We start from the raw sequence: 27,963 nt of genomic DNA on the forward strand, positions 1-27,963 counted from the left end.
TTGTTTATGGATTTCCAGATAGTGTTTTCTGCTTTGGAGGAATTTATTACATGCCTGCTTTCTGTAATGGACCAGTCATTCTCCATTTACTGGAGTGTATCCTGCCATTAGTGGTTTTGTCTTATAAAGCATAATTGAATGTACTCTATTGAAATCCTGGAGCAAAACAAATCTTAATCCAGTTATTTTGGTATTTGTGGAGTGCTTGGGTATATCAGCTCCTATTCTTTTTAGCAGCTTGGATCTCCGTAAACTTTAGCATGTTTTATTTTTCCCAGCGTTCAAGAAAATGTCTACGTTCTGTGAAGGTAATCTGATCATTGAGTTTTGTTCTGCTTTCATTAAGTCCGAACCAAATATTTATGGGATGTTTCATTTGGTTGTGTAAATTTAAAGAACACTTACCCAGAAATATAAAGAGTATTCATCATAAAGATATTTTTTCTTTTTGAAAACATTAAAATGTGTGTTGACTATAAATTGCAGATGAATATTTATTGAGTTAGAAAACCTTGGTATTTCATTTCAGCTGTTTTTTTCAAGAGTGAAATCTGTACCTTCTACAACTTAATACAGTTTAAATAAATGTAGAATTAATACAGTGGATAGTCTTTACATTTGTTTTCAAATATCTTTCATTTGCATTAGTTGGTTGGTAACAGTGTTAACAAAATATACGTAATTGACTTTCTGACTAGGGAAAGGAATGTGTTCTTCTGGGTAGGTCAACAGTCTTAAACGCTGTGTTTTTTTCAACTGTTTTCGGTAGTGGTGTGCTCTCAGCACAGTCACTTACATAATAAACATAAATATAAGAAAACAAATTGTTTTGCAGTGCCGGCTATATGACTGAAATTGGATACAGTCAAAATATTTCCAGATTATTTTTTTAGGCTGTTTGTCACTGAGGAAGAGAACTGTGCAAAGGCCATTAACCCTTCTCTCTACTTTCGCATTTTCAGAGACAAGGAACTGCTCCCCCTCCAATGAAATTGCCACCTCCTTATAAAGCTCCATCTGATGACAGTGACGAAAATGAGGAAGAATATGCATTTACCAACAGTGAGTCCCTTTTCATTATTGGAAGTGAATGCAGAGTTCATTAAATTGTGCTTTGGGGAGTATTGTCGATTATCAAATGTGGTGTTGTGGGTTCTTAGAAAATGGGTATAAGCATATCATGCTGAAAAGAAAATGTTGTATCTCCTTAACTTTAACATGCATAACATGCATTACTTTAATGCATAACATGCATTACTTTATTTCCCTAAACTTTACTCCTTAATACTAATATAATATTAGAGTGAATAACAAAGGCAATGCGTTATACACTATTTTCTCTACATTGCCTCCTAACCTTACTGTTTGGCTGTGAACACAGAAATGCTAAGAAGTCCTTTAATTCCAGTTTGACCTACAATAATCTGAGCTGGATATGTGTGTCAGGTCTTGATTACTTGCTCTATTCAAATGGATGGTGATGTTACTAAGGCAAAATTAGAAAAGACTCCAGTCGTATTTTCTCCTTTAGAGTTCCTTTCATGATTTTTCTTTGCATTAGATGTATCAAATATACATTCATACATATATTTAATGGAGCCTTTATTTAAAAGAATTTGCATTTCTTTTATGCATGTAAAGTATATGTACTTAGATCTGATTGCTGTTGTACATGGAATTTCTTTGGGGAGTATGAAAATACCCTAAAATTAGATTGTGGTGATGGTTGCACATTTTGCAAATGTAGTAAAACTCCCAGGATTATAAATTAAATGGGTGGATTTTATGGCTTGTGAAATATGTATATGTGTATATGTGTGTGTGTATGTATTCTTTTAAATATATATTCTTTTAAAAATGATCTTGTTCCTTCCACAATTTAGAAAAAGAGTTTGATACAGATACCGAAACAGTTAAAATTCTGGCCGCATCACTTCTAAGTGTATGACCTTCAGCATGCCCTCTTTTATAAAAATCATGGTTCTTCCTTTAGAGGGGTGTGATGAAGATTATAATAAAGTGATAAAGCCTTTTATCCTGCTGTGTAATGAAATTTCGACAAGTATTATAGCTCTTACTACTAATAATTATTATGTTGATTTTATAACTGACATTTTTCTAAATACGGTAGGAAGTCTATAAATTTGAATATAAATAGATATGTTTATAACCATTTGGTTGGTTTTATAAAAGAATTGATTTGCACTTTGGTTTTACAGAGCCCTTTCTCATGTGTTATTTTCTTCATTCAACAACTCCCTCTTGAAAGCCAACTGCTTTTTACTAACAGTATTAAGTAAGTCTGTCATGAAAGAAATAAAACATAGCTTCTTTTTTCTTGTTGGGGGTCACCAACCTGGAAGGGAGGATACAAAGGTGTCGGAACAAAAATTTTTTTTTTAAAGATTTTTATTTATTTATTTGACAGAGAGAGATCACAAGTAGGCAGAGAGGCAGGCAGAGAGAGAGAGGAAGGCAAGCAGGCTCCCTGCTGAGCAGAGAACCCGATGTGGGGCTCTATCCCAGGACCCTGAGATCATGACCTGAGCCGAAGGCAGTGGCTTAACCCACTGAGCCACCCAGGCGCTCCCAGAACAAAATTTAATCAATGTGCCTAGTGCCTTGGCTGACCACCTCTTCTGGAGAGTTACACGTGATGGAGGTGATTGATAGGTGTGTGCGCGTGTGGAACATAATCCCTTGTTCTGAGACGGGTATTAGGACAGCTACAGCAGAGTGGGAATAACTCGTTGGTTATTCATAATTTCTGGGATGCTAGAATTTGCATAGTTGTTAGTGCTGGGTTCGTAATCAAAGGAGTGAGACTGATACAAAGCGAAAGTCAAACAAAGCTTTATTTCGCGCCAAGCATCGAGAATCAAACTGACTGTCCAGGGCCGTCTCTTACAAAGAGGCGACCTCTCTCTGCCTTACAGACTAACTTTTAAGGGCAAAGGCCATGTGGTTGGACCTGGCCACGCACAGGTGGCCAATGAGATTGTAACACACAGAGAAAGCTGTGCTTTCTCTCATGCTAGGTCACACATAAGTGACCAATTGAATCAATTGAATTACAATTTACCCTATAGTAGATATTTGAACTAACCTATCACCTTGGTCAGAATTGGCGCCCAAAGGGCGGGTCCATACTCCTTGGTAGCTAGGGAGACAGTATGCGCCCCCACTGATTGGATACCTCTACCTGGCCTGACCCATCCTTGTATTTGGGCTTTGTTACTTGGGACTGGTTTCTGGGACTTGTTTTTAAGTAAGTCCCCTAGGGGGAAAAGGGGTAGGGACAGTTTTAAGTTTTACTGCATAAACAAAATCACTGTTTAACCAGATGGGATGGCTAAATAGGCCCTTACATTAGGAAATCTGATTTAGGCATGTGACCAAGACTGTGTTCTAATCCTAGTTCTGTTCTGTTTTGAATTCATGGACCAGTTAATTAACCCCTTTATGGCTCACACTTGCTCCTCTGTAAGAGGGGGAAGGGATGTCTTGCGATAACCTTCCTCAAAGAATTGTTAGAATCTGAGGAGAAAAGCATTTAAAGAGCTTGGTGTAAGGACTGTGATACCTAGTCAACACTCTGGTGTCGATGTGCCAGGCTTCTGTGTGCTGCTAACCCAGTCGACATACCAGCCTGTGAGGTCTCTAATTATACAAATAAGGAAACTGAGGCTCAGAGAAATTTAAGGAATATGTTCAAAGTTACTCAGCCGGTCAGCAGTTAGAAATGTAATTTAAACACAGACTCTCTGACTCCAGAGCCTGTTCTCTCCTGTGTACTTCCCATTAACTTAAATCTCATTTACTGTGGCAGAAGTAGGTACAAAGTGCTTGGGGTTATCTAGTGAGTATCACTATGAGGCGAGAAGGTGGGACAGCAGCACCCTCCCCAGAGCTCCGGTTAGGTACCTGTGTGTTCACACATGTGCGCAAACACATTGACAGCATTCGTGGGGTTTGGGAAGACACCGATATGCACTACATACAGAAAAAACTTCTGATTCCTAGATCATCTTCTAATTGTAACATTTCACAGGTTCTCCAGCAAATATATTTGGGCCATGAATATGACTTACCATTTGTTTTGCTCCCTAATTTTTTCCTTCTCAGCATACTTTCCCCTTCCCATTTAACTTCTGTTGAATTCACTGTTCATCTTTGTTCAGAAGAGTTTGAACTGTATGGGGTGTTAGATAGTACACATTTAAAATGTAGGTGAGCCCAAAGCCTCTGGCTTTCTTCTGTTTCTTTGTGAAATGGATCCCATGGCTTTTTCTATGTTCCTTAACTCTTACTGAATGCCTACTCTTTTCCTCCATCCAAAACTAAGAGTAGACTGGTTCACTGTTTTATCAGATTCTTATTGTCTCAAAACTAAGTATTTCTTTTTACTGTTGTGAAAATATGACTTTCTAATTTCCCCATGGTCCAGGACTGTGAAGTGGATGGCTGGAATCCAAGCCTTAGGCCCACCAGGACGTGGTAATTGCATTAGAGGGATCACAGACATGAGACACATAAGATTTTAAAGTATAGTTAAAATACTTTTAACTGAGCACCTGGGTGGCTCAGTCAGTTAAGCATTTGCCTTTGCCTCAGGTTGTGATCTCCGTGATCCCCGTGATCCTCGGGCTCCCTGGTCCATGAGGAGCCTTGTCCCTCTGCCTCTCTCACTCTGTCTCTCATGAATAAATGAATACAATCCTTAAAAAAATAATTTAACTTAGGTGAGCTTTGGTGAGTTGTTTAGTCATAAACTTCATCCTGCCTAGAAATGTTTCTTGAGTGGATATTATATGTGGGCAGACACTGTTCTCTTAGGGTCTGTGATCAAAGGAGCAAGACTGATACAAAGCGAAGGTCAAGCAAAGCTTTATTTTGCGCCAAGCATCGAGAATCAAACCTACCGGTCGGGGCCGCCTCTTATAGAGAGAGCGACCCTTCCTGGCCTCACAAACTAACTTTTAAAGGGCAGTGGCCATGTGGTTGAGCCTGGCCACACAGAGTGGCCAATGAGATTTTAACACACAGAGAAAGTTGCATAGTCATGCTAGGTCACACATGGGTGGCCCATTGAATTACAGTTTACCCTATAGTACCCTATAGTAGATATTTGAACTAGCTTATCACCTTAGTCAGAATTGGCGCCCAAAAGGCGTCCAAAAGGCGGGGCCCACATTCTTTAAGGAGATAGTGATTGGATGTCTCCACCTGGCCTGACCCACCCCTGTATTTGGGCTCTGTTTCTTAGGACTGGTCAACCATATTTTACTAGTTTCCCGGACTTGCTTTTAAGGAAGTCCCCTGGTGGGGCGGGGGAGGCAGGGTCAGTTTAAGTTTTACTGCATAAACAACAAAATGGCTGTTCAGCCGAGATGGAGCTGCTCTGGCTAAATAGGCCCTTATAGTTCTAGATATTGGGAACATAGCAAGGAAGAAGGTCTCTCTTCTTATTAGCTTATATTCTAGTGGGAGAGAAAGATTATAAACAATCTGATAGTTAAAATATTGATAAATAGTCTAAATAAGACAAAACAACATAGTGTGAGAATAAATGCTTTGGAGGAGTGACATTAAGTACAATGGGAAAAAAAGGCCAAGATAAGACTCAAGTGACAAGAAGGAACCAGACGTACAAAAGAGCTGGCCTCTAGAGTCCTATAGATCAGATTTTTTTTCAGATTGTGATCCACAGTAACTTATATTTTACTTAACAACCAAGTATAGATGTGTATACACAGACTTAGTGCATATATAATTGAAACAAAGGTTTCACAAAGTACTACTTTTATAACATAGGAAAAACTATAATTTTGCTATTGTTTCGTTTTTTAAAATGATGTTTGCAACTAACTTTCTTTCTTTCTTTCTTTCTTTCTTTCTTTCTTTCTTTCTTTCAAGATTTCATTTATTTGTGAGAGAGAGAGCACAAGAAGGACAGGTAGAGGGAGAAGTAGGCTCCCCACCGAGCAAGGAGCTCAAAGTGGGACTAGATCCCAGGACCCCAGGATCATGACCTGAACCAAAGGCAGACTCGTAACTGCCTGAGTCACCCAGGTGTCCCAGCTCAATTTATTTCTTGATTAATGAGTCACAGCCTGCAGTATGAACACTAATCTAGAACTCTGGTTTTCAAACTTCAGAGTGCATCAGAGGGACCTGCAGAGCTTGTTAAAGGATAAGTTGCTGGGCCCACTTCCAATTTCTGATTGTTTATATCTGGAAGGACCCAGTGATTTCTGTTTCTAGTAATTTCCCTGGATGCTGATACTTCTCATCCAGGGACCATATTCTGAAAACCACTGATCTAGCCGTTGTTTAAAGTCAGGGTAGCTGCCTAGGAGTGATGTGTAGACAGCAGCAGGAAGCAAACCCAGCCTGGGCCTTGTGAGGTGCCTCCTAGCATAAGAGCGTTTCCAGGAGGTGGTGGCGTTAGGCAGTTTAAGAAAAGAAGGTGTTGCAAGAAGGGTTTGTCCCTGAACTTCAGGGGCCAACTGTGGAATGATCCTGAGAGCTGGAGGAGGTTAGAATCATGGAAGCAACCATTGAACTTAGCAATGTAAAACTGCTAAGAGGAAAAAGAATGCTTGATAAATGAATGATTATAGAGATTGTTATGAGAATTAAATGTTGGGGCACCTGGGTACTCAGTCACTCAGGCCTCTGCCTTCAGCTTGGGTCATGGTCCGGGGATCCTGGGATCATGCCCCACATTGGGCTTCCTTTTCAGTGGGTTTTTTTGTTTCTCCCTCTGCCCCTCTCCATTCCTCTCTTCCCCCTGCTCATGCTCTCTCTCACATGTGCTCTTTCAAATAAATTAAAAAAAAAAAATCTTTAGAAAAAAGAATTAAATGTCAAAACTAATATAGAAAATGTGATACATGATGGTATTTACATCATAGATCCCTTATGTTGCATAGTTGGACATAATTCATGACACTCTGGTGTCTAATGATAGGGTCTGTATCCGTCAATTGAATGAAAAGTGCTTAAATTTTAATTAAGCAGAAACAATTAAGAGTTTATTTTATGAAACATTATGAAACAATTAAGAGTTAAAGAACAGCATCTACATAAGTGCTTACCTATCGAAAGACTGCCGTTATTAGTCCTGCAGGGTGTGTCAAAGAGAGGTTACCAACGGTACAGAACTTAACTTTGTGGTAACAGTCTTTATTTAATACCTAAATGTAAAAGGTCTTGCAAAGGTTCAGGATCACTGAGGGCATGAAGTGTCACTCAGTTCACTATCACATGGTGACTTTCAGATCTTCATTTTTAGGCATAACTTCTCTCTGATATCCTGACCTGTTTTTGGTTGACTGTTGGAAAGATACCATGTTGGGGAGCCTGGGTGGCGCGGTCGGTTAAGTGTCAGCTCTTGATTTGGGCTCGGGTCATGATCTCAGCGTGAGATGGAGCTCCATGTCCTGGCCCTGAGCTCAGTGGGGAGTCTGCTTCTCCTCACCCTCTGCCCCTCACCACACTTGCTGAAATAAATAAATCTTTAAAAAAAAAAAAAAAAGATACCATGTCTTTTTTTCTCTAGCACTTTAAATCTTTTGTGAAAAACAAACTGTGTTTTTTCCTGGAGGCTGACCTTTTCCTTATATTCTTAATTTTTCATAAGATCCTTATCCCAGACTAAAACTTCACCTATGTTTATTATCTCCCTTCCTAGATGAATCTTCACTCTCAATTTCTCCCACATTTGTAGCTTTCTTTGCATTTTTAATGCCACCATTTTAGTAACTATATAGTTGTGATTACAATTTATTGAGTACCTATTGTGTGTCCTACATTTTCCCCCAAGTCTTTAAATGGCTTTCTCATTTGATGTACAGAAGAGTCTCTGGAAGGAGATCTTCTTTTCTGCCGAATTCCACTTAATCTCACCTTCTTTGGAAAACCTTGCCCCACTCCTTATTCTAATCAGTATTCTTATATTGTTTTTATAGCACTTAACAAAATGTGATTATTTATGTGATTATCAGTTTGATATCTGTCTTTCCCTTCATGGTCCGAGAGTCCAGTAATCCTCTGTGTTCTGACCTGGCACGTTATAGAAACCCAGTATTTGGGGCAAATTACTGACGGAGGGTATGTGACTTGCACAGTGATGGCAGGAGTGTGATAAAAATCCATGTGTACTCATAGGGCTTTCAAAGTCTTTCGAGAGACCCTTTCTACTGAGCTGTACCATCCATCTAGTTTCAGAGCCTTCGGTCCAGAACAGCTTGCCTTCTCTCTTCCAATATGTCACCCCTCATCTCCCAAGGGGAGAAGCCACTGCCTCTAAGAAGTCCTGCTTTGTTCACTTTTGATCCTAGACATAAAATGCTTTTACTCTACCCAGCCTTTCTAACCTGTTGGTATTCATTCTTTCAACCACATTTTTAAACATCAGGGAGCAGAAGGTTTTGGAAAGACTTTTTGTAACCTCTAAGAGAGTGATCATAAAGAAGCAGTGAGAATCATACAATAGACATGTCTCTTGATGCATATTAGGCTCTAGAAACTCAGAATATCATTGACTTCTTTGACACTTGGCTTTTAAGTAATACAGCAGAGATGTGAATGGAACCACAGGCTGAAGAGGCCTCTTACAGGCTTTTTCTTTTCTTTTATTTATTTATTTTTAAAGGTTTTATTTACTTATTTGACAGAGAGAGAGATCACAAGCAGGCAGAGAGAGAGGAGGAAGCAGGCTCCCTGCTGAGCAGAGAGCCTGATGCGGGGCTTGATCCCAGGACCTGAGATCATGACCTGAGCTGAAGGCAAAGGCTTAACCCACTGAGCCACCCAGGTGTCCCCTACTTTACTTTTAAAATAGCATACGCACCTTAGGTGTTTTGTTTTACCCTCGCTCTCAGAAAGGACCCAGGTAATTATTGACCCTGATACATCTTTTGCTCAGATTCCTTCCCCACACCCCACCAAGTCTTATGTCATATGTAATATTTGGTAAAAAGTATATATCTAGGCTCTGGAGCATAATCAAATTATCCTGTGAATGGTCCCACACAAATAAAAATTAGATTACTAACACCTTGCATCTTTTTGTTTTACTCTGTTTTCTTTCACTTTTTTTTCAGAGACTGTATATTAGCTGAGACCCTCTGAAATGTGATATATTAGCAAATTATTCAGTCATAGTATTTATAAGTTTAGAGGGGGTTGCTTTTTTAGAAAATTACAGCTTCATGGAGCTAAAATCCACATTATTATCTAATTTGTCTACTTAAATATGAAGCTCAGTGGCTTTTTTTTTTTTTTTAAGATTTTTTGGTTTTTTTTTGGGACAGATACAGATCTCAAGTAGGCAGAGAGGCAGGCAGAGAGAGAGGAGGAAGCAGGTTCCCTGCAGAGCAGAGAGCCCGATATGGGGCTTAATCCCCGGACCCTGGGATCGTGACCTGAGCTGAAGGCAGAGGCTTTAACCCCCTGAGCCACCCAAGCACCCCTAAGTGGCTTTTATTTACAGAGTTGTTCAACCATCACTACCATCAGTTTTAGAACAGTTAGAACATTTTCGTCACATCCCCAAGAAGTCCTACACATTAACAGTCCACTTCACCATATTCATTCAGAAATTATTTATAGTCGTACATAAAATATACATATGTATATTCTAATTTTTAAAAAGACTTTATAGATAATCCACATGTATTCCCATGGAGTGGGTTGGAGAACCTTCCCCAAACCCCTCTTCCTTTTTCCAAAACTAGAATCTGCATCTAAATTTGAAAGAAGACAAGGATGCTTGCTAACTCTCCTCTCCTCTCCTCAAGAATCTAGCAGTGTTGGGGCACCAGGGTGGCTCAGTGGGTTAAGCCTCTGCCTTAGGCTCAGGTCATGATCTCAGGGTCCTGGGATCAAGCCCCGCATCGGGCTCTCTGCTCAGCAGGGAGCCTGCTTCCCCACTCCCCCCCACCCCTGCCTGCCTCGCTGCCTACTTGTGTTCCCTGTCAAATAAATAAATAATTTTAAAAAAGGAAAGAAAAGAATCTAGCTGTGCATTGAGCTCTTGCTGCCTCTTCCCCTTTCCAGAAAGAAAAACAAATAGAGAACAAATTATTACTCGCAAATGATGTCACAGTCAATCTCAAAAATTCAACCCCCCCCCAAATTTGTTGGCAATGTTAAGCAAGGCTCTGTATGAATTGCACATATGAAAATACTGTCTAATCAGTATTATCTACTGAAAAAAATATAAAACTTTTCTAATAATGATAATGGGCAAATCAGAAAACATCTAGGAATAATACAATTAGAAATGTAAAACTCATGGCAGTAATCCGTAATAACTTTTTGTCATTTATTTTTTATGACACTATGATGAAAGCTCTAAATCTACCCTCCCAGAAAAATGTATATTGATACACATTGTCATCCATGCATGACCCTCACACACATGTACACTCACACCCACTCACCTACACAGACACACCTCATTTTACCTTATTTTATTTTTTAAAGATTTAATTTATTTATTTGCCAGAGAGAGAGAGACAGTGAGAGAGGGAACACAAGCAGGGGGAGTGAGAGAGGGACAAGCAGGCTCCCTGCTGACAGGAAGCCTGATGTGGGGATCGATCCCAGGACCCTGGAATCATGACCAGAGCCAAAGGCAGACACTTAACCGACTGAGCCACCCGGGTGCCCCTTACCTCATTTTAAATAGGCATCATTTTTGCCTGTTTAGAAGTCTTGAAGTCCATTTAAGAATTCATGGACCATAGGTTGACAATCCCTATAGTTTCTTTTTTAAAGGAAACTGTGGAACTTTTTTAAAGAAGATTTGTGGGGAAAATAGAAACGTGTTCTTTTCCTGATTGGAAGAGTAAGTATATTAAAGGTTTCAATTATTTTTAAATTAGTCTGTAAGTTTAAGATCATTTGAATCCAAATCCTAAATATATATAGTCTGTGATTGAATATTGATTTGGAAGTGAAATGCTAGACAGTTTTGAAAAGTCTTTCCTCGTATCTGAATATATTCTAAACTGGTGGTTTTCAAACTGAACCTGGAGCTTTTAGAAAGGAGAGGGAGTGTTTTCATTGTCTCAGTCAGCTTTTTTCAACTTTGGCATTGTCGCCATTTTGACCAGATGATTGACCACATGATTCCTTTGTTGGGTCGGGCAAGGAGGCTGTTTGCATTGCAGAATGTTTGACAGCATCCCTGGTCTCTACCCACTAGATGCCAGTAGCACTCTCCCACCCCAGTTGTGATGACAACCAAAGATGTCTCCACACATTGCCAGTTACCCCTGGTCTAAACGGTTGGGGGATTCTACTGTCATTTACTAGTTGGGTGGCCAAGAACTTTGCATTTTAATAGTCCCATACAATGAAGAGTTACCCTGCCCAGAGTGCCAATAGCCCTTATGATTAGAAACAGTGTTTAAAACTGTAGTAGTTAGGGTCCCCCTGGGTGACTCAATCTCAAAGCAGCTGCCTTCGGCTCAGGTCATGATCCTGGGGTCTTAGGATTATACCCAACATCAGGTTCCCTGCTCAGTGGGGATCCTGCTTCTCCCTCTCTCTTTGTCCCTCCCCACTGTTTGTTCTCCTAATAAATAAGTAAAATCTTAAAAAAAAAAAAAAAAAAACCTGAGGGCGCCTGGGTGGCTCAGTGGTTAAGCCGCTGCCTTCGGCTCAGGTCATGATCTCAGGGTCCTGGGATCGAGTCCCACATCGTGCTCTCTGCTCAGCAGGGAGCCTGCTTCCTCCTCTCTCTCTCTCTGCCTGCCTCTCTGCCTACTTGTGATCTCTCTCTGTCGAATAAATAAATAAAATCTTAAAAAAAAAAACCTGAAATAATTAAATCCATTTAGTATTTGCAAATAAAAATGGTCTAGAAATAAACCCAGGTGTTAAGAACATAAAAAATAAGCTTTTTTGAAATGGCAAAAATAGGACTATCCAATAAATGATGGGATATATAATAATTAGGGGAAGAGAATGTAGAGATCTCCATTTCTCATCAAAATTAGAAATTAATTTTGAATATTGTTTGCTTCTAGAAACTGAAACTATACAAAGTCTGTATAGGATTTTCAGAAATGTAATCTTGGTACAAGGAAAGGCTTTTCATACTATTGTATCAACACTACAAAGGAAAATTAAGTTTGCTTATATAATAGCTGAAAACCATTATAACCATGAATATATCTTTAAATAGTATCATTACCAATAAATATTCAAAATGATCTTAGGTACTGTCCCACAAAATTTATATCCTGATGTAGAAATAGTTTATCCATGTGTAAAAAAGAGTATGAAGAGTAGGGGGATAATAAAAAGTATATATGTATACATAAATATATACACATATCAGAAGAAAAAGACATGAACATCAGTTGAAAAACAAGCAGAGATCAGACAAAAGAAATAGATTTGGGCAACAAATACAAAGTGTTTTCTGCCTTGCTAATAATAAGAGATATATAAATTAATCAGGTTTTTTTGGCGACCAGATAACTTAGGATTTTAAAAATTAATATTGCTCATTTTTGGAGAGGTTTTAGAAAAATAGGAGTACTTACATACTGTTGGCAGGAATATGAATTCCTGTACCTCTTTTTGGAGTTCATTTGGCAGCATGTATAAAAAATTTAAATGCGCATGTTCTTTGACTGGATAATTCAATTTTCAGTGAAATAGCCTAGGGAATTCATTGCCCATGAATTCCCTATGTGTATGTATAGATGTATATACCTATGAAAATGTGTTTTGTCGCATTTTTCACTAATAGCAATTATAGCAGTATGTATTATATGCAACTAATACGTAATAAAGCCTTGATTAAGTCACTTAGTCTCTAAACATTTGTAGCCATCTGACTTGGAACAGGTTGCATCCTTTTCATTTAGATTCCTCATTTGTAAGGTGGAGCTACTCACAGGACTCCTTTCACTGAGATGCTGTGAGACCCTAGAAGAGACAATGTATATAAAATCCTTATATAGGAAGGGACACATATGAAGTATTCCAGAAATGTTAGCTCCTTCTTTTTTATCATCATCAGTAGTCATACAGCGCTCTTCAGTGTTTACCAGATATTGCCACTACAGAATGAAATTTCTGCAGGCCCTCAGTGGCTTAGTCCGTTAAGTGTCTGACTCTTGTTGTCAGCTCAGGTACTCATGATCTCAGGCTCATGAGTTCAAGCCCCATGATGGGCTCCACAAGCCTGCTTTAAAGAAAGAAAGAAAGGAAGGAAGAAAGAAAAAAGAAAAGAAAGAAAGAAAGAAAGAAATTTCTGGTATATGTATATATTAAAATTTTGCTAAACCTTACTATAGCTTAATTTTTTAAAATGTTTACAAGGTTTTAAAGTTTAACATTATCATGTAGGAGCAGTACTTCATTAACAGCTCTGTACAAGTGGGCTGCTCCCTGATCATCATTGCATGTTGTGATATTACTCTTCCACGTTCAGTTGAGATCACTGGAAGAGAAAGGCATTTTGGAATACTTCCTTTTTCTTGAGTATTTTTCTCTTTCTTTTCATTATTTTCTTTGGACCAAAAGTAGAATTATCACAGAAGTATCTGTGTATGATGTTGTAATTTTTTTCTGTCAACGGAATTTTACTATTGCATGGTTGATGTTTTACTTCATTCCTCCCAATGTAGGGAAAATATACAGGAAAATTTTTTGACAAAAATTCATGGTCCAAATGGAATTTAAAAATTAAAAATATAGCTTTTAAATATTACTTTAATGTGACTGCTAGTTTGCTAAACAGTCCTACAAAGTTTATGACATGACTTAATCTCCCTTATTCTGCCTTGCAGTATTTAAATATTTAAGAATTTGTTGATTCACAAAGGTTCTTTATAGAGTTAATTCTCTTAATATTCACATTAACTGTTAATATATTTTCCTACTTAACCTTTTAAAAAATTTTAATTTTTCGTACAAAATGGTAACAACTTTCACCCTCATATTTAATTATTTGTAGTATGTTACTCTTATAGTTATGAACATTTGTCCTTCAGTCAGCTGAGATTTCAACATATGAGTCACATAAAGAAATTTTTCACTATAAGTTACATCAAGAATTCTTTTTTTTTTTTTAAAGATTTTATTTATTTGACATAGATCACAAGTAGGCAGAGAGGCAGGCAGAGAGAGAGGAGGAGGAAGCAGGCTCCCCGCTGAGCAGAGAGCCCAATATAAGCCTTGATCCCAGGACCCTGGGATCACGACCCAAGCCAAAAGCAGAGGCTTTAACCCACTGAGCCACCCGGGTGCCCCTACATCAAGAATTCTAACCTTGGAATTAACAGTAAATCAAAACATCAGCCTTGTTTGAGTTACTGCCATTTAATACACAGTTTATTTTCTATTATTAATCCATGCTGTCCCAGGATCACTAATCTTGCATGGGTGCAGAGGGACCTGAATGACATCTGTGTATCTCTCAGATCTTTAGCCTTCCAGAAGCCAATACTGAACAGCAGAGTGTAGTCAAATTTTACACCCAAAGCTGAAGTTTGCAGAATCCTTAATATTTTTTAATTGATAAAATTACAAAAGCATGTACACAACTACTTTGAGAGAGGAATTTTGAGGAAAATCTTCTAATTTCAAATTTATTTAATCCACTTTAACTTTGTATAACAAAATATGTTTGTTTGGAAGAAAAAAATCTTGTCTCCCTGTTGAGTAAGAAAACAACCCAGTTTTTAAAAATGGACAAAACTGGGGCACCTGGATGGCTCAGTGGGTTAGGCCTCTGCCTTTGGCTCAGGTCATGATCTCAGGATCCTGGGATTGAGCCCCACATGGGGCTCTCTGCTTGGCGGGGAGTCTGCTTCTCCCTCTCTCTCTGCCTTCCTTTCTGCCTATCTGTGATCTCTTTCTATCAAATAAATAAATAAAAGCTTTAAAAAAAAATAAAAATGGACAAAACTGAAATAACATTTCACTAAAGAAGATACATAAATGGCTAATAAGCACATAAAAATGCTCAACACTATTAATTATTAGGGAAGTGCAAATTAAAACCACTACTCATTCACAAGAATTATTTATTGTTAAGGTTTTATTTTTAAAGATTTTATTTATTTGTCAGAGAGAGAGAGTGTACATACAGGGGGAGCAGCAGACAGAGGGAGAAGCAGCCTCCCCACTGAGCAAGGACTCAATCCCAGGACCCTGGTAGGCAGACACTTAACTGACTGAGCCACCAGGTGTCCCTCACAAAAAAATTTTTAGTAAAAAAGATGGGCACTACAAGTAGAACTCTCATACGCTTCTGGTGGGAATATAAAATGGTACAACTATTTTGGAAAATAGTTTGGTTATTTCTTAAAAAGTTAAACATGGGGCGCCTGGGTGGTTTAGTGGATTAATCATCCAACTTTTGATTTCGGCTCAGGTCATGATCTTGACTCAGGTCATGATCTCAGGGTTGTAAGATTGAACCCCACATCTGGCTCCAAGCTGGCCATGGAACCTGCTTAAGATTCTCTCCCTCTTCCTCTCCCGCTCCTCCACTCCCCCGCAGCACACGGGTGTACCCATGCATGCTCAATCTCTCTCTCTCCAAAAAAAAAAAAAAAGTTAAATATAAGTTTACCACACAATCTAACAATTCTACTTCAAGGTATATATCCAAGAGAAATGAAAACCTATGTCCACATAAAGACTTCTACACGAATGTTCTTTGTAGCATTATTCTTAATAGTTCAAAGCAGGATTAGCCAAATGTCCATCAACTGGTAGATAAACATAATGTATATCCACACAGTGGAATACTACTTAGCAGTAAAAAAGCAAAATACTTATCTATGCCAGGATGCTAACTAAAGGAAGACCAGTACAAAAGACTACCTACTATATTATTTGATTTATGTAGTATGTCCATAAAAAAACAAATTTATAGCTCTAAAACAAAACACAGGTCATTTTTGCCTAGATTTGGAGTTGGGATTGGGCTTAATGGAATGTTTTGGGGTGATGGAAATGCTCTAAAGCTAGATTGTGGTGATAGTTGCTCGCGTCTTTGAGTCAGCTGAAAATCATGGAAATATATGCTTGCGACAAGTGAATTTAATATGTGAATTATATTAAATAAAGCCTGTTAAAACTGTTAAAATTATTTCAGAGTTAGACATAATTTTAAATTGAAGAATCGCATTTGTAGGTGAAGGAGGTTAAAATTTTTAAAGCATAGACTTCCAGCTATAAAATAAGTCTGGGGGATGTAATGTACAGCGTGGGGACATTGTTAATAGTACTGCACTGTATATTTGAAAGTTGCTAAGAGTAGATGTTAAATTTTTCATCACAATTTTGCAACAGTGTCTGGCGATAGTGTTAACTAAATCATTTTGCAGTATATACAAAAAGCAATCATCATGCTATACACCTAAAACTAATATAACTTTATATGTCAATTATGTCTAAATAAAATTTTTTTTTAAAGAATCACATTTGTATGGGGCACCTGAGTGGCTCAGTGGGCTAAAGCCTCTGCCTTTGGCTCAGGTCATGATCTCAGGGTCCTGGGATGGAGCCCCACATCAGGCTCCCTGGTTAGCAGGGAGTCTGCTTCCCCCTCCCCCTCTACCTGCCTTTCTGCCTACTTGTGATCCGTCTCTGTCAAATAAATAAATGAAATCTTTAAAAAAAAAATCACATCTGTAAAGGTTAGTTAAAACTTACTATAAGAAGATCTGTGTTAAAGGAGGAGGGCAATCCAATAGCAGACTACTTTGAAGAAGGCAGTAATAACTCAGAGGACATGGGGGGAGTTGGGGGAAATTGGAGTGGGAGACGAACCGTGAGAGACTGTGGACTGTGAAAAACAAACTGAGGGTTTTGTTGGGGATGGGAGTAGAAGGCTGGGTGAGCCTGGTAGTGGGTATTGTGGAGGGCACGCATTGCATGGAGCACTGGGTGTGATGCATAAACAATGAATTCTGGGACACTGAAAAGAAATTTTAAAAAATAAAAATTTTAAAAAGTGGTAGAAAAACAGACCAAAAAAAAAAAAAAAGGCAATAATAGAATCTTAATATCTTCCTTGATGGTCCTGGGATTTGAGAACCTTAAAACTCCTCTGGTCTGATTAATTCTGTAAGAATCCTAAGACACCCTCTGCTTCTGAAGTGATTAATTTGCCCAAAGTCACAAAATTAGTTACTGCAAGGTCAGGAATGGAATCTTGGTCTCCTTTGATGTTCAGGGCCATATTTAAGTTTTCCCTTCCCATGCCGTCCTATGTTCACCAAGCCAGTTTTTAACATGAAGTGGGGTCATAATCAATAAGATTTATTGAGCAACTAATAAATTTTTTGGTTTAAATTCTTGTTTTTTTTGTATCATTGTGGACTCTGTAGTTGATCTCTACCTTGCCAACAGATGTCACTACAGTCAACAGCAATTATTATCGAGGATTTAAGGAATGTTAAGAATGCTCACCTCAGATAAGCAGACAGCATTCATTAGTGGCTTCTAGCAATATTTCTATGTTTATTTTATCATATATATGGATTTATTTGCTCTCTCTTTTTTTCGCTTCTTGTTTTTGACAGTGCAAAATAGGAGGGGAAAGATTAAGAAATAAAGGCTAATTTTTAGTTTTATGTAAATTCTTTTTCTCATTTCCTATAATCATCCTTTTCTGAACCTTTTATCTTTATAATTAACTAAATTAAGTAAAAATTATTCTGGTCTTATAATTGGAGACTGGTGAATATTGCTTTCTATCTTAGTTGATTTTTTATGCTGGAAACTCCCCAAGCTTCAACCCTTGATAGAATTAGGATGCATTTATTGTAACTATAAATAAAAAATTGTATTGTTTAAGATCCTTTGAAAACACTTTAAATTATGTTCAGGTGTTCTTGGCTTTAATATTACTCATCCGTATGACAGGTGATCAGGTAGATGACTTTGTATTCTGCCTTTTACAAAGAAAGGATAGAGAACACTGTAGTAATTGGTAGGGAATGATGAAATAATTGCACTTGGTTATGATTCTGTTCTGGTGTCCTGGGAGTGGGTAGGAGGAAGGGATACAAAGAAGCATTTTCAAAAAGTTTAAGAAACAACAACCATTTTTCTAATGATTTCTCTGAAGCTTCAGGGTTTTTTTCATAATTTTTCCCCCCAAAAAGCTACCTTGTAGATCTGACTGCTTAACCCAGATCTTTACTGCACATTTAAAACACTGCTGAGATGCAAACGAATCTCGCTAGGGAGACTGCACGTTCAGTGCGGTTCACCAGTTTCTTTGTTATAAAAACGATTCAGTGATGTGAGCAGTAAGGAGACAGTAAGTTGATGACTGTTTCATTCACTTCAGAGAGGCTCACATCCACCCCTGTTTCCTTTTCATCTGCATTCGGAAGATGCAACTCATGCCCTGAACTATTTCTCAGCAGGGAAACTGGGTCATTAAAATGATATTAATTGAAGCTGGCCACAAAATAAATGGTTGTGTTGATCTTGCCTCCTGCTCTGGAATAGAGCAATCATCCCGATGTGAGCAGGGTAACGGAGTGCCACAGTCGGCAGTGTGAAGCATCCGAGGGTCAGATGTGGGAAACCAGGGATTTTTTTTTGCCTCTCCCGGCATACTTTTCCAGGCAGCTTTTACCTACTGACAGATGGGACTGTTAGCTTGAGTGGTAGCTTGAAATTAGCTTAATTGATTGCTTCTCATGATATAAATAGACTGACAACTTGCCCTTAAGGAGAATAAAATCCGAGGGGGAGAAAAAAAAAAAATAGGCCCAAGGTCGGCAGAAGAGAGAGGACAGTCTGGTGAGGATTTGAGCTGCTTCCAGCCCTGACTGTTTATCAGGAATGCAGACACCTTGAAGGGAACACGGGTACAGCAATGGTCCAAGGGGGTTTCCCAGGTAAGCTCTGTGTGCCTCTGTGATCTGTGGCTCTTTCGGAATGCAATCGGAAGCTGTTTTAGTGTTGGTGCAGAATGTTGTTGTAAAGGTTTGAACCATTGTAAGCTCAGGCATTTCTCTTTAGTGAAAGAGTGAGGGGACAGATGCATGTGCCAGGCAATTGTGTGTTAGAAACAAACCTCTCAGAATTTCCTTTCATGTGTATTGTAGCTGGAATTTTCCCTGTGATGTTTTTGAAAAGTAGAGCAGTTTATCAGACTGTCAGGAATATACTAGTGAGTTTCGGTGCCAAAATTCTTAACACTGTATTCCTGTGCTATCCTCTGCTTTCAGAATTGTAATCGAGAGGTAGATCTCCTGGACATTTATTACTATTTTTGTTATTTGTGACTTCACCATAATCAGAAGGGAAGATGATTTACATTAGAACAAGGTTATTCTGATTAATTTTTAAAAACTGACCATTCAGCATTTTGTTGTGCATGAAAGCAGAATATCATTAAGGAATCCTAGTAGTAAACAAAAGGCTGCTTTTTCTAAATTGTAAAATAGCACCTTAAATATTATTTGCTAATTGTGGTCGAAGTCTCATTCATCTAAACCTACAGATTCAAATTCATTAGAGGTGGGGCTCAGTGCTTGGACTTTTCCTTGTTAACACACGGTTTCTGAAATCATTGCTAGATTAGTGATATAAATTCATACAATAGATACGCTTTAGGGTATGTTTTTGCTTGACTTTTAGAAAATTAATTTATTAACAGAGCTTTTTATCCAAGTAAGATGTGGAATATTTAGGTATAATGGGGGGGGGGTCTTGTTACCTCCCGAGGGAGGCAACTATTAACTCAAGGAGTAGACGTAACTTTATAGCCTTTTTTTCCCCAGCAGTGCACACGTAAATTAGGTTGTTTCTACTGCAATAGCAGAATATATGCTGCATCCCTGAGATAAGCTAGCAAACCTTATTTTTGGCTATGCTGTCAAAATAATTGAGCAAGAACTTCTCTTTTGCCTAAAATACAGTTTCTGAAGATCTCCTTGTTGGCATTCTGAGGTATTTAGTACCCAGCTTTGTGATCTTGATTTGGAAGAAATGTTAGCCCTTAAATGGATGCGTCACGGATTCCCTGTAGTGACAACTGTCCTGATTGTGTTTCTTTTTCTTTTATAGTTGGAATTGGTTTCAGTTGTTGAAAGGCCATTTTTTCAATACTCCTTCCTCAAACTTGTATTGACAAGGCAACGATAGGCATGATCTTGATTTTGGTGGACCCTACCTGCTTCTGTTCAGACTTCCTGGGGCAGTTTGTTCAAGTGTTCCTATTATTTGGGGAAGTTCCATTTTAAACATCTATTTCTTCAGATTGAAAATACGTGTGTGCTTTAGTCTCCTCAGTGTGACCTGTCGTCCCTGATAATTTTATTAATCTCTATTTCACCAATTTAAAGTTGCCACTGTCCAGCTTCATAAACCACAGTAGAACCCTCATGAATCCCCACAGTGGGTTTTTCAGAAATTGCACAGAGTATGTCTAGTCAGTAGGAATTTATGTATCTTTTGCGTTTTATTCCAATAATATATGAAAGTATTTTTATGTTATTAGCAGTATTTATGTTAAGTGTAAGTTACTTTTTCCATATTCCTGCTCAGGACTAAATGTTCATGATTTTCAGAACAAACACATTCAAGATTTATTAAGGGTTTCTGTTTACCTTTAAATGTGAGAATATTTTAATGCTTTGTAATAGTCTTCATATTATATTCATTGCTCTGCATTTGCTTAATTTGAAAAACATCCTTCTATTTCATGTCTCTTTCTGGCATATTTTACAAATAGTTATACATAGAATGATAAATAAAAGATGAGGCCTCAGTCTGCAGAGAATTTACTTTTTTTGTACTTGCTTGGAATCATGTTATTTTAAATGAGTTTATGTTGCTTTGGTATAGGTGGTTTTAAAACAGGCCACTTTAAAATATTTCATGTTTGCATATAAGTATAGGTTGAACATTCACCATTTACATTGATCCAGTGTTCAACAAAGGGAGTATTATAATTCAAATTGGGGAAGTAGTGTATCAAAAATTAAGTATCATTTAAGATTTTTTTTTTTTGAGAAACTACCACTTTTTTGGTGAATACAATGGGGAGGAAAGGTAAGAAATATAATTTCTTTGTTTCTTTTATGTTTTCTTATTTAGATAGTTATGTGGTTTTTTGGGCACAAATATTCAGTTAATCTCTTTTCCTTTACATTTATGCTATGACAGGGCTCTAAGATACTTGCATAGTGTGAAGGATTCATCTTGTATACTCTGAATATATCTGTGCTAAGTCAGTCGTCTCATTCCCATTTTGTAGATAGTAAAACCCTTTTTCTAGACAGTGTGGAGTGCTTTATTCATGGCTTGGTAGAAGTATGATGTAACCTCAGTTATTATGATGATAAGAAAAATTGGGGGAGAAATAACACCAGTGGGACCTCTGCCTTCTGAAAGTTTATAATCTTCCTCAAAAGAGAAGATGCATATAAGTGGAGAGACAAAATGACTTGAAACCCCTCTGGAAGAGCTTGAGGTGGAGAAGTTGGTAGGATTGGCAGGAGTCTGGTAGCTCCAAATGTGGGAGTCCACTGACGCAAAGAAATATAAGCAGTAAAGCAGAAAGGACAAAGTAAGACCAGATTTTAGAGGAGCAAGAATTTTAAAACTGAAAGCTCAGAAATTTATTATTTCCTGAAACGGAAATTATAGTGATAGCTAACCCATGGAAGCCCCATTTCAGAATAGTTGAAATAAAATCTGTAGTTTCATTCCTTTAAATTTGCTAGGTACTGTTAAATTTGCTAGGTACTGTTCTGATCACTGGGCTAAACTGCTTCACATACCATATTTTCTAAAGTCCATATCATTTTGTGTTTCTTTTTAAAATCTCATCATTTGTGATGCCTGGGTGGCTCAGTGGGTTAAGCCTCTGCCTTCGGCTCATGTCATGATCTCAGAGTCCTGAGATCTTGAGCCCTCATTGGGCTCTCTGCTCAGTGGGGTGCCTGCCTCCCCCCCCCCCCCACTGCTTGCCTCTCTATCTGGTTGTGATCTCTCTCTCTGTCAAATAAATAAATAAAATCTTTTTTTTAAAATCTCATTATTTTATAGATGAAGTCTAGAGGACTCCAAAGGCTGTTCTTCTACTAAATTTTAGCTTTACATATTTTCAAAGATCCTATGAAGCAGTTCATTCCATTGGCAAAGACAAATTGATTTCTCTCCTCTTCTCCAATAATTGAGTAAATAGACGTGTAATTTGAATTCCCAAAAAAAAAAAGCATGCTGAAGTTCTGACTTCCAGAAAATACATATTCTTCATATTCTGCATATTCCTCAGCAAACGGCATTTTAATGTTGAAAGTTTCAATTCAAAAGAAAAAGTCACAAACCAAATGAAGCTGAATTGGGGAAAAATACAGTAATGGAGATGTGCCATTAGTCTTCAGGGTACACATCACTGTGGCATCACACACTGCACAGCATGAATCAGGCTTCTGAGCACAAACAAATTTCTCTTCCATTACTGAAAAATTTCTACAGTTGGAAAAGAAATAGCAAGCCTCCCGATGCTAACCAGAGGGGAATGGGTAAGTATCAAAGGTTAATCAGATACTTAGATGAAATTTTTAAAAAATTATATTGTGAATCCTTCAATATTTTCAGGTTCATCCTAGGTGATATGGAAATGTATTAGCACTTTGGTAAATGTTTGGAATTGCATTTGGGTTTTTGGCTCAGTGTTGCTTCTACCTGCTTCAGGTTTTCAGTATCTGCTCCCTCCAGTATTTCAAAAGCCAGTGCAGATATAAGAGCATGCTGGGAATGAGAAGACAGCACCTTTCAGCTTCATTAAGCAAAAGAACACAAGTTATAAAGAGCTTTTTAAAAAAATTTACATCTGATGGACGGTTTATTAGCTTCCCATCTAAGTATTTGCTTGAATATATCTGATGTTTCTTTTTTTTTTTTTTTTAAGATTTTATTTTTTTGAAAGAGAGGGATCAGTGAGAGAGAGCATGAGAGGGGAGAAGGTCAGAGGGAGAAGCAGACCTCCCCGTGGAGCTGGGAGCCCGATGCAGGACTCGATTCCTGTACTCAGGGATCATGACCTGAGCCCAAGGCAGTTGCTTAACGAACTGAGCCACCCAGGCACCCCACAGCTGATGTTTCTTGGAGATGTTTTGGTTATACCTGCAGGGATTAAAACATGTGCATACTGATAGTCTAATAGTAAAATTACATTGGTTATGACTATTCATCTGTGTCATACGAAATCTCTGGAAACAGCTCTCCGCTCCTGTGCAAAATTAAGTCAAAGGCTTTCGCTCCTCAAATGACAGACATTTGACTTGATTGATTGCCAAGGCACATTTATGTAATAATTCACAAGTAGCTTAGTCCTCCGTTTTGATTGTTCTTTAAGAAGAATCATTTTGGCAGGTAGATAATCTGTGTTTTCACAGATCACAGAACCTACAGACACTAGCTTCTCATTCTTCACTCCCTGTGGAATCTATGACTTTCATCGTGTGTCTGTGCCCTTATTTCTTTCAACTCAGGCCTAAATAGTCACTTCCCATGTGTGACTGTGGCTCTTAACTTGCCTTATGGTGCTGTGTTGAGGTTAGGTCGTTAGGCATCCGTTTCCCTTATAGCCAAAGCTTAGGTCATTGTAGATGTTCAATAAATGTTCTTTGAACTGATGTAGAAAAAGCCATTTTTGAATGTTACCAAATGAATATTTATGAGGAATTGGCCAAATCTATTCAATTTATAAAGGGAGCATTCTTGTGGAACAGTGGCTCACTAAAGAAGATGAAATTATTTTATTCATCCACATGTATTACTTAGAAGGTTCTTTCTATTGGCTACATAGTGTGTAGTGATAGTATATGAGGAAGGGACATTTGTCCCATTGTCCCAGTGGAACAATGGTTTTTCTTAGAAAAAATTTTTTTCAATAATCATAAGGAAGTTCTTAGTAAGAATTTATGTACTTGGGGAGTGTGGGCAGTAGAATAATGGGAAGATGAGTTTATTTTCCGGCTCTCCATAGTCTTCTTTTTTTTTAATCAAACATTTTGTATGCATCCTCAGCAGTTTCTGAACAAATCTGTAATATGATTTATGCATTGTTGGGGCACCTGGTGGCTCAGTGGGTTAAAGCCTCTGCCTTCAGCTCAGGTCATAGTCTCAGGGTCCTGGGATCGAGCTCCACATCGGGCTCTCTGCTCAGTAGGGAGCCTGCTTTCTCCTCCTCTCTCTGCCTGCTTCTCTGCCTACTTGTGATCTCTGTCTGTCAAATAAATAAATAAAGACTTAAAAAAAAAAAAGATTTATGCATTGTTAAAATGTTCAGGGCAAGTAACAGGACAGTTTCTTAGTCAAGTAGGTAAAGTAGCAGCTTTTTCATATTGTAATCAACAGACTTTTGGTGCAGGGTGAGTATATTTAAAATTAATCATTTATTCCAGGATTCGGCAAACTACAGCCTATGGAACACATTTAACCTGCTGCATGTTTCTGTAAATAAAGTTTTATTTATTTATCTATTGTCTCTCGTGCTTTTGACCTGTAAAAGCATAATTCATTTGTTGTAACAGAGACCATAGAGCCACAAAGCCTAAAATATGTACTATATCTTTCCAGAAAGTTTGGCAGTCCCTGAGTTATAAAGCTTACAACTTGCTTTACAGCCTTACAGCTTGCTACCTGTGTAGGCTTGGGCAAATTACTTACTACAGAATTACCTGGTGTTTGATTTCCTTTTCTCTTAATAGAGATAATACCACTATCCCATATATTTTTCCCCCCCTGGTGATCAAATAGCTTGAAATATATTAAGTATTTAATAGGTCACTTTTAAATGGTAAGCTTCTGAAAAGGATAGCTGTTATATAAAATGTGTACATATGGCATCGGGGTGGCTCAGTGGGTTAAAGCCTCTGCCTTTGGCTCAGGTCATGATCCCAGGGTCTGCCTTTATCTCAGGTCATGATCTCAGGGTCCTGGGATTGAGCCCCCACATTGGGCTCTCTGCTCAGCAGGGAGTCTGCTCCCCTTCCTCTTTCTCTGCCTGCCTCTCTGCCTGCTTGTGATCTCTGTCTGTCAAAAAAATAAATAAAATCTTTAAAAATAAAAAATAAAATGTGTACATATTAGTTGGTATATTATTTTTCATTCATGCATGATTAAAAATTATGAACTTAATTGTGGTATACTCTTACTCTGAAATAATTTGTTTATGTACTTTCTTACTTATTTCTCTTCTAGATAACAATTAGTGACATACTCACTATTTCTAACTCTCTCTACTTTGATGGCATAAATTATCTCAGCCGGGTTATTCAAGTTTTTTACATGCTATAAAAAAAATCAGCTGTACAAACCTTAAATTAACTTGTAATTAAAACATGGCCCTAGTTCTTTCTGGCAAATGGTGGTATAAATTTTGAATAAAATTAATCAGTTTTTTATGGATCAGAAAATTTTAATATAAAATGTAATTATATTATTCCCTATATAATTGTTTCATGTTTGGAAAGTATCTACAAGACCTAAAACCCTCAGTGTTTCAAGTACTTTATGATTTGAAAATCATAGGCGTGCCTGGGTATCTCCGTTGGTTAAGCATCTGACTCTTGATTTCGGCTCAGGTCATGATCTCAAGGTCATGAGATGAAGCCCTGCATTGGGCTCTGCACTGGGTGTGGAGCCTGCTTAAGATTCTCTCTCTCCCCCTCCCTGCCTTCAATTTGCTCTCTCTCTGTCTCTCAAGAAAAAGAAAAATGAAAAAGAAAATCATAGAGATTTACTTTGAGGATTTTCTCAAGATTTAAGCAGTGTTTTCTGGTTTGTTTGACAAATTATTCTGTCTTTGTATGAAATACCCATCATGGATCTGGCCTCAAAGAGGTGTGAGATTCTCATTTTCCTCAGGATCACAGAGAAGAAATGATCCAGAGGGATTCCCTGAAATTCTTGGTAGAGCAGAGGGAATGAGGCCTGGAAATCAACGTATCACCTCTTGTTGATTGTGGGAAGTCACCAACTCTGATGCTTCACTTTCTAAATCTCTAAAATGAGTGTGAGACTACATTGCCTACTAGATTCCTTCTAGTTCCATGACTTTTAGGGGGAGGGCATACTCTGGTAAGAGCAGACAAAACCTTGAAGATACAAGTCTAAGTTTACCATAAAAACTGTTTTACTTTTGAACAAAGTAGAATTTTTAATTTTTTTTTAAGATTTTATTTATTTGACAGAGAGAGATCACAAGTAGGCAGAGAGGCAGGCAGAGAGAGGGGGGGAAGCAGGCTCCTGCTGAGCAGAGAGCCTGATGGGGGCTCAATCTCATGACCCTGAGATCATGACCTGAGCTGAAAGCAGAGGCTTAACCCACTGAGCCACCCAGACACCCCAGAATGAAGTAGAATTTTTATGGAGAACATTCATATTCCTCTTGAGTCTTTTGGAAATTTCCTACAGTTTTGATGCAAATTAGTACCCCAGAAAAGATCATTTTATGAGCATTTTTCTCAATATTCTTGATTTCATTCATTTCCAGGTGGAGGAAACACTGATTTCTGATGATTTTAGTTTGAGCCAGATGCACTGGCTTTGACAGACAGAGATCACAAGCCAGATGCACGGGGTGGAGTTAAAGGTGCAATCCTTGATACCGCATAACAATAAACATTCACATAAAAATGAGACAAAAAACTTTATTTGAAAGAGAGACTTAAGGCAGGTCTGCTGACTGCAGGGTCAACAAAGGAAAAGTGTCAACCTGACCGCAAAAGGTGCAAAAGGCGAGGCAGAAAATCTGCATACAGCAGACCCACCAAGGAGTAGTACAACAGCCTCTGGCTGCTTGCACAGGCAAGCAACCCTTCCTGTCAGAGCTCAGACGGCTACCATCCTTTCTTCTTGCTAGAAGCCTTTCCTGATTGTCTTAGTGAGTTTTGTCTTCCAAAACTCTCCAGGCTCGTGTACTCTTTCAGCCTCTGTGATGCTATGGCTGTTTGTAGGTATCCATGAAGCTTACTCATCCTATTCATAGCTTCACGAAGAGAGTATGTCTGGATTTTTTTTTTTTCAAGGTTTTTATTTATTCATTTGACAGACAGAGATCACAAATAGGCAGAGAGGCAGGCAGAGAGAGGAAGAGAAGCAGGCTCCCTGCTGAGCAGAGAGCCCGATTTGGGGCTCGATCCCAGGACCCTGAGACCATGACCTGGGCCGAAGGCAGAGGCTTAACCCACTGGGCCACCCAGGTGCCCCAGTCTTGATTTATTTTTAATTCAGTATGTCTTGCTGATGCCTTGTCCAGAGGACCCACTCAATAAATATTAAATGAATGAGTAAATGGAGGAATATCAGGTTATATAAAATTATGCAGAAGGTACGTGAAAGGTTTGGCATTGACTCTATACTTCTGTTTCTTTATTTTTTTTCTTCTTAACAATATTCCTTTCAAATACCCTGTCTGGAATTTAGATTTAAGTTATTTGCACAGAACAGTTTTTTGTTTGTTTGTTTGTTTAAGGGTTAATTTTTTTATCTAATTGAGAGAGCATGAGCAGCAGGGAGAGGGAGAAGCAGGCTCTCTGCTGAGCATGGAGCCCGATGGAAGACTTGATCCCGGAGTCCTGGGATCATGACTTGAACTGAAGGCAGCTGCTGAACCAACTGAGCCACCCAGGCTCCCCAACACAAAGCAGTTTTCTAGTTGACAAAACAGATAAAAGTTACATCAACCTCGGTGTGTGGGTACAGTAGCTGGTAAAGTTTGTGGTGTGATGCTGCAGGGTTTTGAGCAAAGAGAAAGAGACTTGTTCTTATATTCTGTAGAGGACTACGAAAATTCTTGAGCCAGAGGAATAATCAGACTATAATCTTTTTTTTTTTTTTTTAAGATTTTATTTATTTATTTGTCAGAGAGAGATCACAAGTAGACAGAGAGGCAGGCAGAGAGAGAGAGAGAGAGGGAAGCAGGCTCCCCGCTGA

The 27,963-nt window shown here is 38.3% G+C and overlaps 1 protein-coding gene across 10 annotated transcripts in view; it reads left to right on the plus strand.

The window, feature by feature from the left end:
- PATJ (PATJ crumbs cell polarity complex component) overlaps window positions 1-27,963 on the plus strand; it is a 377,446-nt gene that overhangs the window by 169,659 nt on the left and 179,824 nt on the right. For all 10 annotated transcript variants that reach the window (XM_059135624.1, XM_059135619.1, XM_059135627.1 and 7 more), the window contains one exon: window positions 963-1,062. In XM_059135624.1, the coding sequence (XP_058991607.1) occupies window positions 963-1,062 (100 nt within the window). The remainder of the gene's footprint in view (window positions 1-962; window positions 1,063-27,963) is intronic.

Source organism: Mustela lutreola, chromosome 10, assembly GCF_030435805.1.
Source record: "Mustela lutreola isolate mMusLut2 chromosome 10, mMusLut2.pri, whole genome shotgun sequence".
Taxonomy (NCBI): Eukaryota; Metazoa; Chordata; class Mammalia; order Carnivora; family Mustelidae; genus Mustela; species Mustela lutreola.